The sequence below is a fragment of the Harpegnathos saltator genome, unplaced genomic scaffold (genome assembly GCF_003227715.2).
Source record: "Harpegnathos saltator strain DR-91 unplaced genomic scaffold, Hsal_v8.6 scaffold160, whole genome shotgun sequence".
Lineage (NCBI taxonomy): Eukaryota > Metazoa > Arthropoda > Insecta > Hymenoptera > Formicidae > Harpegnathos > Harpegnathos saltator.
The window spans coordinates 1157958-1171655 of NW_020229940.1; the positions used below are offsets into that span (position 1 = coordinate 1157958).

Genomic DNA, 13698 nt, shown 5'->3' on the forward strand with positions numbered 1-13698 from the left:
TGCTTATTTTCGTGGAATCGGAAATACATTTCCGAAAATGGATGAAAATGCACCAATCAGAACGCAGTATTTTCATCCAGCAAGCAATCCAGCACGAAAACAAGCACGGTATGCCGCTGGCTTAAGTTTCATTGGCTACAATATTCCAGAGCGTGTGATGCAACGACTTGGCTGTCACTGGCAAATAGTAAATGTAACAAAATGATAAGAACTATTTATACTGACAGTATTTTGCAGAGGTTATGCATGTGCCTTTTTTTTCATAATTTCACTCACACACAACTTTATATACATCTATCTATGTATGTATCAAATACTATGTATGTATTATATACATCTATGTATGTATTATGTATATATACATCTATGTATATATGTATGTAGTATACATCTATGTATCTATGTATGTAGTATGTATATATACATCTATGTATGTATTATATACATCAAATACTATGGCTGCGTCCCGATATTCACTGCCAGTACTGAAAATACATAGTTTGCGTCACGTATACTATAGATTTTTAGTGCTGACAGTGAATATCGGAATGCAGCCTATGTATATATTATATACATCTATCTATGTATGTATCAAATACTTACACACGGCACAACCACCAATTAGATTTAGGCACAGTTTACTCGTCGCATCGTCCCGCAATGGTTATCCCCCCATAACTCTATGCTCTGCCCTATATTCCTATGTCTAGGTATTATACGTCTATGGCTTACAATATATAGGAGTTCATACACACTTTGTCAGAGGGCAGGAAAATATGTCTCTTGCAAACCTTATAGAGTGGTCGCTCTCAAGTTTCTCTTTAATTTCAGTTTCATCGTTATAATGTTCTGATTTCTTAATTTTTCTATATTTTTCAAGATTTTGATATTTCTTGACGCAGAAAGTTTAGTTTAAAATAAAGAACCTAATACAAAAAGCAAAATTTCATGCCAATTTTTGTATTAAATGTGTTGGTATTCATAAACAAATGGATACACGTAACGCAGAAATTTGTGGTTTTTTGTATGTTAAATTAGTAGGACAAAGATATATTGCACGTAAAGTAAGAAAGAAAGTATTGGTATCATCAAAAGTATGGAAACGACTTTGGTGCTGTATAAAAAAATTAGGTTCTGGTATACAAATACAATTCGATAAGATTAATCGTAATAGTAATGCTCTGAAACAAAAAGTAAAAGACAATTCTGTAACAATAGGACCAAGTGCTATCATATACCGCATTCATTCTAAAACTAAGCAGTTTGCTTTTGGTATATTACAAGGAAAAGATAGAAAACTTTTATTATCATTATCGACTGATTCAGAAACTGAAACACAGCGTTGGATGAAGAATATTAGATATTTATTGAATCCTAAAAAAGATTGTATAAAGAAGTCATATAATGTATCTATAGTTGATAATGCTCATTCAAAAGCAGCAGGATTAATTGGTTAATATAATATATACACTTGGTTACAAAATGATATAGACACAATGAAGTAAAGTGCTTATCAAACTTTCATAATTGAAAGTTATTATATTTATTGCTGAACTCTCAATAAATTATAATTTTTAATATCTTGCACTAGTTTTCTTTTTCTTTTTGCTTAACAAATCTCAATTGCATATCTGTTTCTTTTAAGTTCTGTAAATATAACTCAATGATAAATATTAACTCAATGACAAAAAATAAATCCATTTATACTGGTAGGCTTATATAGTAATTGGTTATGATAAAAACTGAAGTGACAGTATATGAAACATTTGACAACTATACATCACAACTATAATGGAGGATTCAGAAATAAATATAAGTATTTTTATTATATTCTTATCTGTCAACTAAGAGTATAATAAAGAACCAATATTTATATCCTGTCTCTTCAGCTTCTGTTTTTGTGTAATCTTTATTGTATCTAAGCAATTTTGTAACTAAATGTATATTTAAACTTATTTCAGTTTAAGTTTATATTTGCTTCTTAATATTATATTTTCCTTAAAGGTTTATATGGAAATTTAACTGCCACTGAAACAGGAATATTTATTCAAAGTCCTCATATAGATAAAATAATTAAATCTTTTAAATGGAAGGAATTTGGTCAATTTCATTTAATGACAGCAGGTCGTCCAGAAGATGTAAAACGTATTTGTGTAATACATACAACTAAAGAATTTTGCTGCGGTACTGGAGAACTTTATTTATTTTGTCTTGATGCTGATAAATTATTACAAGACCTAGTAACACAAGGTCGTGGTCCAAAATATAGACAAAAATCTTTGAATTTTAATAAGATCTACGAAGTATCAAAACAACATAATGAACTTGTTGGTTCCTTTTCACAAGGAAGTAATTCGTGGTCTATATTGGATATAAAAACAGATTGGTATGTGTACTGTTGTATATTACATATGTAATTTATAAGTATAACTATTAGAAATAATAATAAAAAATTTATAATATATAACTGTATATGTGCATGTGCATGAAAATAAAATAAAAAACAATTATATTTAAAGTAATATATAAAAATATTTTTTTTGGGATATCAACACATAGCGAAGCTATAGAGAATGTATATCAATCTATATCTGCTAGCTTGACAAATAATGTGTTAGATTTTTATAATTATGAAAAATTTGATATATCTACTGCTTCTGGAATTTATGAAGAAATTGTGGACAATGTATATTCTACTAAGTTAAAAGCTAATTCTTTAAATATATATGAAGATATAGATCAAATTTTGTATAATCTACAAATAAAACCCCCACCATTGCCACTACGACAGAGGCAAAGACCAGAATGCACAGAGAAAGTTAGGTATGGTTAATATAGTTAAATATTACTTCACATACTTAAAAACTGCCATCAAATATTATTTCAAGCTAACTTTTCTCGTTAGTGTTTGTAGCAAAGTATATGCGAGAATAGAACTGTTTTATCATAATATTGTCATACTATTGATAGTGTGAGTAAATACCATAAAATGAATATTGTCAGTGTGTAAATAATATCAAAATAATTTTTTAATAATATAAAAAATTTGCATGAGATGAAATTTCGTTCATGGTAGCTTTTAAAGATTAAACTTAATAGAGTTATTTATAAATGTTTTCCTTTCCGTGAAGAGAGATATGAGATTAATATAAGTTTATAGTAATATAAAATAAATAAGGATCAGTATTTTTTTTTTTAACAGGTTAGATACAAAAGAATATTTTGATGCAGAAATTTGTGATCTTGAGGAAAATCTACAAAGTACTGATGTATGTAAACAGGAAATTATTTTTATAGAAAACTCCAATTATGTTCCAATGTCACCACAATTGAGAAACCTTAACTTGTTCAAATCTGATGCTATAGAAAATGCAAAACAAGATGATTATGTAACTATGCGATAACTTATGTCCTGTAAGTAATCCATAGAAAATTATGAATAACATATGTTGTAATATTAAATATGGAAATAGGTAAATGAAATCGTTTTCCCTATACATATATACATATAGACATTAGGTCATACATTATTATTAATAAAAGTAATTAATAAAGTAATAAAGTAATTAATAAAGTAGATATTATGTATAATATCTACTTTAATTTTTAATGTAGAATTAATTTTTATTTTCTATACTTATTATTTTATAGACATTAATTTAACAGTAAAGATATATATGCATATATGTATAAACAACAGTATAAAACAATAAGTTTATTTTCATTATTTTAATGAATATATTTTTATTTAGCATTATATCAAACAAATGACTGAATAATATATCCATACGATGTTAACATCAAGTTTATAATTTTGCAAAATACCAATGAGTCCAAGTTTAGTTTGAAGAATATCTATTCATATGTCAATAAAAAATTAACAATTTTACTGCCTTCTTTGAATTCTTTTTTTTTTTCTTTTTTTTGCGTAAACTTTTGAACATCACTTATGCCCCATTGGCCGCGTTTAGTAGAAAAAATATAAGATGTTATGCAAAAGATATTGGCGGAACTCAAGTATATCAATAATTGTACTCACTTTTAATAGTAATAATAAAGAGTAAAAATATATTTAGCAGTAATTACAATGAAAATATCATATAGATATATTATTTTACTTGATTATAACATACGACTTAGTTATTTGACTGTTTGTAAGGCTGTTCAACTGTTCTTGCCAAAATGGCTAACGATGTAATCTTAATGATTCTACATGATATAATTATAGAAATATATATATATTTGACAAACAGTGTACACGAATATAGTTATTCTAAGGCCTATATTCTAAAACCTCTTTTATTACTAAAAATGACTTTAAAAGTGGTTTATAACCAATTAGGGAGTGTACCCTTGTGAAAAAATCCTCAATTTTGGGTGTTAATACTAAAAAAATGCTTAACTTTGGGTGTTAAACACCGATAAAAAACGCTCAACTTTGAGCGTTATACACACTACACTGAATAAACGCTCAATTTTGGGTGTGATTTCGAATCGTCAATTGAAGGTTACACCCAAATGAAGGTTAACGCTTAACGAAAACCCTCAAAATAACACCCAAATAAAATCCTGAAAAGGAAACCCTGAAATTAAATGCACCCAAATTTTGCAATAGACGGCAATATACACAAATAAAGACAAATGAAAGCATATGTTAGTAAAATCTTTGTTTATTTGTTGTTTTCACTTAAGAACTTAAAAATAAGCAATTGATCGAATAAATAAATAGGCTAAATATACTTTCACTTAATTGTATCATATTCATTTTGATGGTGTTTGTTTTCAGTGTAATTGTAGAGTTAACCATCAAATATAATACTCGAGTGAGGGTATGTACTGGGTATTTTAGACTACCCGGATCACCCGATTTTTTCGTTAACGCGACATTTTAGAGAAAAATATTTCAGACAAAAGTTGTAGGGCTTCAAAAGATCTATTTACTGACGCTATGAATTTGACCTTGGGGTAACCTTGAAAAGTCCAGTCAAAATTAACAAAAATCTTAAATGGATACTCCAATTTTTTATTATATCATCTTTTTCTAGCAATTAATTTGAACAACTTTTGTCTGAAACATTTTTTTATTTACCTAATATGTTTTGAGATATTTAAGGAAAATTTGATAACTTTTTCAATATTTAACTCACGATATCTCGTTAACTATTTGTCAGAAGAAAAAGTGGTACCAGACTTTTTTGCTCTATTTAGTCTTAAGAATATATTGTTACAATAGCGCCCTGATTTTTGTTAATTTGATGATTTTGAAATTTCCGAAAATCAGTAAGTCGCATTATAACTCGGAAAGAACTTAATAAAAAATGACTTCATTATAATGTTTTGGAAAGCTTTCGAGATAAGCTACAAGAATTTCCAATAAAAAATAGGAGGTTCCTTTTAAAAAAACAGTTGACTTTCATATGGCCTTAGCAACGCCACTTATGGTCAAACTGATATGACTACTAAATAGATCTTTTTAAGCCCTATAACTTTGTATGAAACATTTTTTCGTATCTTTCATATTTTTCGAAATATTTTAGCGTTCCCGGACTTTTTGAGGACCCTGTATATGTAATACATAAGTTATGTTACAATCTATTCAAAATCGGAAGCTTTTACTATATGCTTTCTTCAACCCTTTTTTATACTTACTCTAAAGAAAATTTCAAATGAGCTTAAATTGAGCTCAATCAATTTTGGTTATTTTTAAGTGTATTCCATCCTTTGGTGCTAATAGAAATGTATTGGGATCAATTACATAAGGTATTTGCGTTTTCTCGCAAGCCTCGACTTTATAATATCGTAATATTTTGATAAGTCCTACTTTGGTCTGATAAACTGCAAAGCGCGCACCTAACACAATAATTATGGGAGAAATTTAAAATAAAATAATCTTCAATTTAAAAGGAATGTGCTTGAAAAAGAATATTTAGTAAATCTATTTTAACTTTTTACCAATGCAATTTCTGGGACCATCACCAAAAGGCAGATACGTCATTGCGTGTCTAGTTTGCATAATTTCCTCACTAAACCTTTCTGGATCAAAAACGTCTGGTTCTGGATAGATATTTGGATCTCGCTGAATTGCATAAGCCGGAATCCATATTCTTTGGCCTTCTGGTATAGTAATTTTACTACGGGCGAAGGTATAACTCGATGTTGCTTTCCTCATGATAAATGTCAATGGCGGATACTTTCGTAGAGTTTCTACATATATCAAAACCAATAAAGATAAGTCATCAAAATACGCTTAATACTAAGAACATTATAATTAATTCCAAGTTTGTTAAGACTGCGATACACAATATCGTTGAAAATCAATAATATATTTAGTGTCTATTTAATATTTCTTTTAAACAAACCTTTGAAAACTTTATCCAAGTAACTCATCTTTTTAATATTATCATATGTTAAATCACCATTAATATTCATATATTTTTGGTGAATTTCCTCGCGTAGCTTGTCTTGTATCTCCTGATTCAGCGCTAACTCATAAAGTGCATTACTCATGGTCGTCGATGAAGTTTCAAAGCCAGCAATAAAAAATACGAATGCTTGAGATGTCAACAAAGTATCGGTCAGCTCTGGAATATATTATGTCTCTCTATTAAATCTTGGTTAGACACGTTTTTAAGAACAATTTGATCTTTATATAATTAGTGAAAACTGAGAATGAATTGGATGAATTAGGCCGGGTCTACAATAGGTGTAGTAAGCTTGTAGCTTTTTGATCTAAGTTTTACCAATTGCTTCCCGTTTCATTTCTTTCATGTTGTGATCTTTATAATATTTATTATCTTTTGCATACAAATTTGCTTGTACAATTGTTATTGAAACTTCATCGTTAATGTCAGCAACATGTTCTTTGTTATCGATTTGCCCAACTTTTAAAGTTAGGAATTAAAGCTTAAGGCCGATTCCTCTCAGCCAATAAGAAAAGTTATTTAGGTACACATACACGTTTTCACGTACATTTCGATCTGGTTTGGCAAAATGTCCGATAACAAAGAACACGTTGCTGACATTGACGAGGAAGTTTCAATAATAATTGTACAAGCAAATCCCTGTTTGTATGCAAAAAATAATAAATATTATAAAGGATAATAAATATTATAAAGGATCACAACATAAAGGATATGAAATGGGAAGAGATTGGTAAAGCTTAGACCAAAAAGCTGAAAGCTTATTACACCTATTGTAGACCCCGTTTTAAATATGCGATAAATGATTCAATTGATCGGTGATTTAATGAATTTTAATTCCACTTTATCATTATTTACTAAATGATTTTTCACATAAACGCGTTTTACGATGTAAAATATTTCTCGTTTATATAATAAGGGATATACAGGATGCCCATTTTAATAGTGCATCTTGATTATCATTGCAGGGAGCGATCGTAGAGAAAAATGTTTCAGACAAAAGTTGTAGGGTCCAGAGGGAGTCATCTGATGGTGACCTTCTTATTGACATTGGGGTCAAATTTGAAGGTCATTCGAAGGTCAACATAAAAATTTTAAACGGATTTCTATTTTCTCTCTTTCTCTCTCTCTCTCTCTCTTTCTCTCTCTCTCTCTCTCTCTCTCTCTCTCTCTCTCTCTCTCTCTCTAGAAACTCTATTATCCAGTACATATTCTTATAGCTTAGCTCGAGAGCTTTCCAAAACACTAATTAAATATTTTTATTAATTAATTAATTTATTAATTAATTTTTATAAAATATTTTTTTATCCAGTATTGTAACTCGGAAAATACTGAATAAAAACATACTTAATTATAGTGTTTTGGAAAGCTCTCGAGCTAAGCTACAAGAACATGTACTGAGAAATAGTGGTTTCTATTTAAAATTTTTATATTGACTTCCGAATGACCTTCAAATTTGACCCCAAGGTCAATATGAAGGTCACCATCAGATGACCCTCTCTGGACCCTACAACTGTCTTTGTCTGAAACATTTTTCTCTACGATCGTTCCCTGCAATAATAATCGAGGTTCACTATTAAGATGGAATATCCTGTATACTTATATGATCAATTGATTGGATGATATTTACCGATGTTGAGTTTTTCCGGGTGCTTTTTTATTTCGCGCAACATATCAACGACATCGTGTCTGACGATATTATTTTTTTCTCTGTAGTCGATATTCTCTACGATGATGCGTGTAAAAAATTTGGTGGTTCGTGTTTGCGGTAGAATGTAACCAAGCTTATCGTAGAGCCATGGTAAGGATTGTCTCATTCTCATTCGTATCATATTATGCCAGCTTGGAGCAAATATTTCTCTTCCCATTTTACGAAATTCGCTGTCTTCTTCTGACAGAGAATTCGTATCGATACCAAAAGCACAGCTGCCGATAACATCAGTCGTATACTTGGCCGTCAGTTCACGGCATTCAACGGACTCATTTTTGTTCGCTAATGTCTCTACATATCGTTCCAGATGACTAGAACATTCTAATATTAAGGGGAACATATCTTTTAGTTTGCCAGATGTAAAAACAGGTGACAGCCTTATTCTTAAAGGGCGCCATCTTTTCGGTTCTAAGAGAAAAAGATGTTGCGACAGCGGCTCGGCCTAAAACAAATGTTGTATCTTTTTAAAAGGGATCTTATTAAATTGCAAGACGATTCTACGGAATTATCACAAAAACGTAATACAATTTACAATGATTTTTATTGTTGAAAGTTACACTGTGTAAAATTTTACAAATAAAAAAATTCATCCCACACAACATAAGTTATTTAAAGGACGTCCTATAACAATATCATGGGGATATACAAATGTCCACTGTTTTAGATCTCACGATATCCTACGGATATCTCTTTTAGTAATAATTTTTGGAAACTAAAAGTTTCTGAAAAATAACTACAGTTACTAAAAAGGATGTTCGTAGGATATCTGTGGGATCTAAAACAACGGACATTTTTATATCCTCAAGATATTGCAGTATCTCCAAATGATATCTGTCGGATGTTCCTGAGATAAAGTATGCTGTATAGATAAATTTTGAAACAATTCCTAACATTTTTTCCGTTTCTGAATAATAGTTTTTTAAATATTAACTAGAAAAATACTATAAAAATAATTTAGGAAGTTATATATACAGGGTGTTCCAAAAGTAACGGACACCCTAATAACTTTTCAGTATTGAAGTTTCAAGGAAAATAATCTGAATAAAAATTGTAGGGATTTAAGTTATAAGGATTGACTTTTGGAAATTTCAAAATCATCAAATTAACAAAAATCAGGGCGCTATTATAACAATATATTCTTGAGACTAAATAAAGCAAGAAAATCTAGCACCACTTTTTCTTCCGACAAATAGCAAAATATCGTAAGTTAAATATTGGAAAAGTTATCAAGTCTTCCTCAAATATCTCAAAAAATATTAGACAAATAAAAAAATGTTTTAGACAAAAGTTATTCGAATTAATTAGTAGAAAAAACAGTATAATAAAAAATAAGAGTTCCCATTTAAAAAACGCAAGTTGACCTTCAAATGACCTGGAAAATAGAGGTCAAGGTCAAAGTTAAGGTCATCATAAGGTAACTCACTTAAATCCCTACAACTTTTATTCAGATCATTTCCCTTGAAACTTCAATACTGAAGAGTTATTAGGATGGTCCGTTACTTTTGGGACATCCTATATATCTCCCTCTTGATTACATGTATCATAAAATATTTGTAAGCACTGATACCTTTTTGTGTGTAGTAAGTCCTCTATCTGCGAAGTTGGAGAAATCTTTGATAAGAATGTCTTTGATTAAGTCTGGATCTTTCACGATAAGAATAGGTGTTCTTCTAGCAAATATACCGATCATAGTCTCATTCTTATAATAGTGATAAATTTCCGTCAAATATTCAGTCATACTCGTTTTCATAAGTAGAACGTCTTTAATACTGCCAAACGGCGGTATTGGTGTTGGACCTTGAATACCCCGTGATTTCCAGAAGTTATAGTTCAAAGTAAAGTAATAATAAAAAACAAGAATTGCAGCAGCGGCACTGCACAATATTGTGAAAGGTTCCATTATTTTATACTCGTTGACCACAAGTAAATTTTCACTAAAATACAAAATTCAAGTAAATTTTCACCTTCCAAAAGAAAAAGACACAAAGAAAGGAAAAGAGAGAGAGAGAGAGAGAGAGAAGGAGAGAGAGGGAGGGAGAGAAGGAGAGAGGGGGAAGGGAGAGAGATGGGAAGAATGGAGAGGAAGGAAAGAGAGAGAGAGAGAGAGAGAGAGAGAGGGCGAAGAGGAGAGGAACAAAGATTTAAAGTATAGAATAAAAAAATTTAGAGTTAAAATCTATATTTTTATTATTTTTATATACAGGGTATGGTAAAAGTCTGGGAACACTCAAATATTTCTTAAAAAATGAATTTTAGAAAAAAACTTTTCAAATAAAAAGTTGTAAGGTTTAAAAAGACGCATTCAACGGTAATATCCGCTTGACCTTAGGTGGCGTTGCCAAGGTCAGGTCAAGGTCAACCCGATATTTGTAATTGGAATCCCCCACTTTTTATTACATATTCTTGTAGCTTACCCGAGAGCTTTTCAAAATACTATAATAAAATTTTTTTTCGTTAAGTACTTTCCGAGTTATGAGACACGAAGGTTGCAGTACCGCCGACATTAGCATTACCCAAGACAGTAACCGCAACCAAGCATTACCGCGTGGAGGTTGCACGGTCGGATTTACATCTCGTGTGTGCGTGTGTGTGTGCGTGCGTGCGTGCGTGTGTAAAAAGTGAGTGAGTGGGTGATTGAATGAATATGTGTCTATAAATATAAATGTTCGAATTGTTGACCTTCTTCAATTTGACGCTGGAACAGTCGATCATGAAAGCCCCTACTAACATTTTCCAATGTTTCGGAGGTACTTAATGCCACTTCAGTGGTAATTCGGTGTCGCAAATCATTCAAATTTTGAGGTTTTGTTTTGTAAACGCGATCTTTTAAATAACCCCAAAAGAAAAAATCCAAGGAATTCATGTCAGGTGATCGGGGTGGCCACTCGATGGCCACTCAACTTGGTCCCCTCCTTCCTATTCATTTTTCAGGAAAAGTGTTATTTAAAAACTGTTGTACCTGCAATCCAAAAAGGAGAGGGGCATCATTCTGCTGAAACCAAACTGTATCAAAATTTAAACCGAAAATATTGTGAATAGCAGGAATAATATCGTCTCGATATTTAAAAGATCGCGTTTACAAAACAAAACCTCAAAATTTGGATGTTTTGCGGCACCGAATTACCACTGAAGTGGCATTAATTATCTCCGAAACATTGGAAAATATTAGTAGGAGCTTTCATGATCGACTGCTTCAGTGTCAAATTGAAGAAGGTCAACAATTCCAACATTTATATTTGTAGATATATACTCATTCAATTGCTCACTCACTCACTTTTTTACACACGCACGCACACACACACGTACACACGAGATGTAAATCCGACCGTGCAACCTCCACGCGGTACATTTTGGGTAATACTAATGTCGGCGATATTGCAACCTTCGTGTCTCATAACTCGGAAAGTACTTAACGAAAAGAAACTTTATTATAGTGTTTTGAAAAGCTCTCGAGGTAAACTACAAGAATATGTAATAAAAAGTGGGGGATTCCAATTACAAATATCGGGTTGACCTTGACCTGACCTTGACAATGCCACCCAAGGTAAAGCGGATATTACCGTTGAATACGTCTTTTTAAACTTTACAACTTTTTGTCTGAAACGTTTTTTTCTAAAATTCATTTTTTAAGAAATATTTGAGTGTTCCCAGACTTTTACCACACCCTGTATATAGAAGATATCTCAATCGTCGTATATTCCAATGTTTTGAATATTAAAATTGCGAAAATTCTAATACGCTAATACCAAAATTACGATGGTTCTTGATCCGGATTCATAAGCAGTTATAATTCGAGAAGAATAGGATTATTCAAATATATTCTTAGATTAGAAAATATAATATTAAGAGAAAAAATGGAGAAATCATTTCGTAAATAATAAAGATCACATAGTCACAAATAGTTATATTTTTAAAATAAATATCACTATGTACTATACATAAATGAGCAATATTATTTGATTTCCATTTTTATAAAAATTATAAATCTTTCTCTTTTTAAAATCATCACTATTATTATTCATATAATAATTAATTGTTGTATATAATAAATAATTATATATATATTATTAAATAAAATATATAGTTTGTATAATTCATAATGTAATAAAGTTTCCTAGTGGATACGATCTCAAATAAAATAGCGTAACGAACAAGCAGCGGATAATATACCTGGAAATAACTAGTAATTATGTCCACAATACTGCGATTATATCAACTTTCCACGATATTACGGAAATACGACTGGTCGCTGCGACCAATGTTGGCTTTAGTTATAAGGAGACAGAGAGAGAGAGACAGAGAGAGAGAGAGAGAGAGAGAGAGAGAGAAAGAGAGAGAGGAGGAAATGATAATACAAATATTAGTGTGCGTCACGATGAGAAGCAAGAATTTTATCTGGTTTAACTGGTCACACCAAAATACATCATATGTCTTACAACACGCATCAAAAAAATCCCACACAACAATATGGCGTCTAAAAAACGTCTAAAAGACGTCTTAAAATTTTTTAGACGTCCTAAAAAGTTGTCAAAATGACGCCTTTATGACGTTTTATGTCCCGATTTAAGACGTCTTTTAGATTACTTTAAAACGCCTTTTAGACATTATTTTAAGACGTCTTTTAGACATTAATTTAAAACGTCTAAACGACGTCTTATTTAAGATAATTTTAAGACGTTTATAATCTAATAGTCGGTAATATAGGTAACTGTAATTTTAATAAATAATCGTAATTTTATATAATAAAATTTAATTTTATTTAATAAAATGTGATTTTATTTAATATAATATAACATACAATACATGATATTTATTAATAGAAATTATGTTATGTTCTGCGTGTTCCATATCAATCGTAGCATCATCTGATACCTCATCTGTGTTATCAAGAGCTAAATAAAAAAGTATATATATATATATATACATATATATACAGAATGTCCGGTAACTCATGATCACTAAAAATTTATAATAATGGAAAAAAAATGTATGTTGTGTCTTAAATATTTATATGGGAATACTTCTTATCATCGTAGTTTATCCCGATCAGCATTATCACTTAATGATCTTTCTTCATCCAACGTATGTTTGTCTATCAATGATAGCTCATCATTAAAAACTTCAAAATGAATATTTGAATCGTCCTCTATTGGAGCATATACAATATATATTCTGTGTTATGTAATAAAGCAATTACGTAATGAAGGAGGAAGAGATTTATACATACTATCTACTCTATTAGGAAGATTTTTGGCATTATTAGAGGAAGGCGTCAAAATACTGCCAATTCTTTCTGTCACGATTACGTCATAATTCAAAAGTCTTTAAAATATCTTAAAAATGACGTCATTTATATGTAATAAATGATACGTCTGAAAAAGGACGTCTTTATGACATCATAATTTAAAAGTCTTTAAGACGTCTGGAAAGGTCTGAAGAAGGGCTACAAGAATATGCAATAAAAAGTAGAGAAGGTCCCGTTTGATAATATATTATTTATAATCGTATATAGAAAATGGTATAAATTAATGATAACAATTATCATTGATTAATCATTACTATCATTAA

At 30.4% G+C, this 13698-nt stretch overlaps 2 protein-coding genes across 7 annotated transcripts; one reads left to right on the forward strand and one right to left on the reverse strand.

Annotated features, from left to right (window-relative positions):
- The first annotated feature begins 827 nt into the window (after positions 1-827).
- On the forward strand, positions 828-3517 carry LOC105185810 (uncharacterized). 4 transcript variants are annotated; one of them, XM_025296908.1, is made up of 5 exons: positions 830-1137; positions 1219-1452; positions 2005-2386; positions 2560-2823; positions 3203-3517. In XM_025296908.1, exons 1-5 carry the CDS (start codon positions 990-992, stop codon positions 3402-3404), a joined length of 1230 nt encoding a protein of 409 aa, XP_025152693.1. In that variant the 5' UTR covers positions 830-989; the 3' UTR covers positions 3405-3517. The 4 variants fall into 4 exon arrangements, with proteins under 4 accessions (XP_011143894.1, XP_025152693.1, XP_011143893.1 ...); XM_011145591.3 differs by having other exon boundaries at positions 830-1131; XM_011145592.3 differs by having other exon boundaries at positions 828-1452; positions 3298-3517.
- A 401-nt stretch (positions 3518-3918) lies between these two features.
- LOC105185811 (probable cytochrome P450 6a13) lies at positions 3919-12392 on the reverse strand. Of its 3 annotated transcripts, none has more exons than XM_019842649.2 (7): positions 12301-12392; positions 9698-10064; positions 8050-8572; positions 6360-6581; positions 5953-6204; positions 5650-5850; positions 3919-4569 (listed from the first exon to the last, which is right to left on the reverse strand). In XM_019842649.2, the coding sequence occupies exons 2-6, from the start codon at positions 10028-10030 to the stop codon at positions 5684-5686; spliced, it is 1497 nt and encodes a 498-aa protein (XP_019698208.1). In that variant the 5' UTR covers positions 10031-10064; positions 12301-12392; the 3' UTR covers positions 3919-4569; positions 5650-5683. The 3 variants fall into 3 exon arrangements, with proteins under 3 accessions (XP_019698208.1, XP_019698207.1, XP_011143895.1); XM_019842648.2 differs by having other exon boundaries at positions 3919-4583; XM_011145593.3 differs by lacking the exon at positions 3919-4569 and adding an exon at positions 5217-5560.
- Positions 12393-13698: the final 1306 nt, after the last annotated feature.

Coding starts and splice junctions, on each gene's coding strand:
- LOC105185811 (XM_019842649.2), bottom strand. CDS start 10,030: ATGGAACCTTTCACAATATTGTGCAGTGCCGCTGCTGCAATTCTTGTT. Junction 6,582..8,049: donor CCCGGAAAAACTCAACATCG/GTAAATATCATC, acceptor AATATATTCCAG/AGCTGACCGATACTTTGTTG. Junction 5,851..5,952: donor TGGTCCCAGAAATTGCATTG/GTAAAAAGTTAA, acceptor TTATTGTGTTAG/GTGCGCGCTTTGCAGTTTAT.
- LOC105185810 (XM_011145590.3), top strand. CDS start 990: ATGGATACACGTAACGCAGAAATTTGTGGTTTTTTGTATGTTAAATTA. Junction 1,453..2,004: donor AAAAGCAGCAGGATTAATTG/GTTAATATAATA, acceptor TTTTCCTTAAAG/GTTTATATGGAAATTTAACT. Junction 2,824..3,202: donor GAATGCACAGAGAAAGTTAG/GTATGGTTAATA, acceptor TTTTTTTAACAG/GTTAGATACAAAAGAATATT.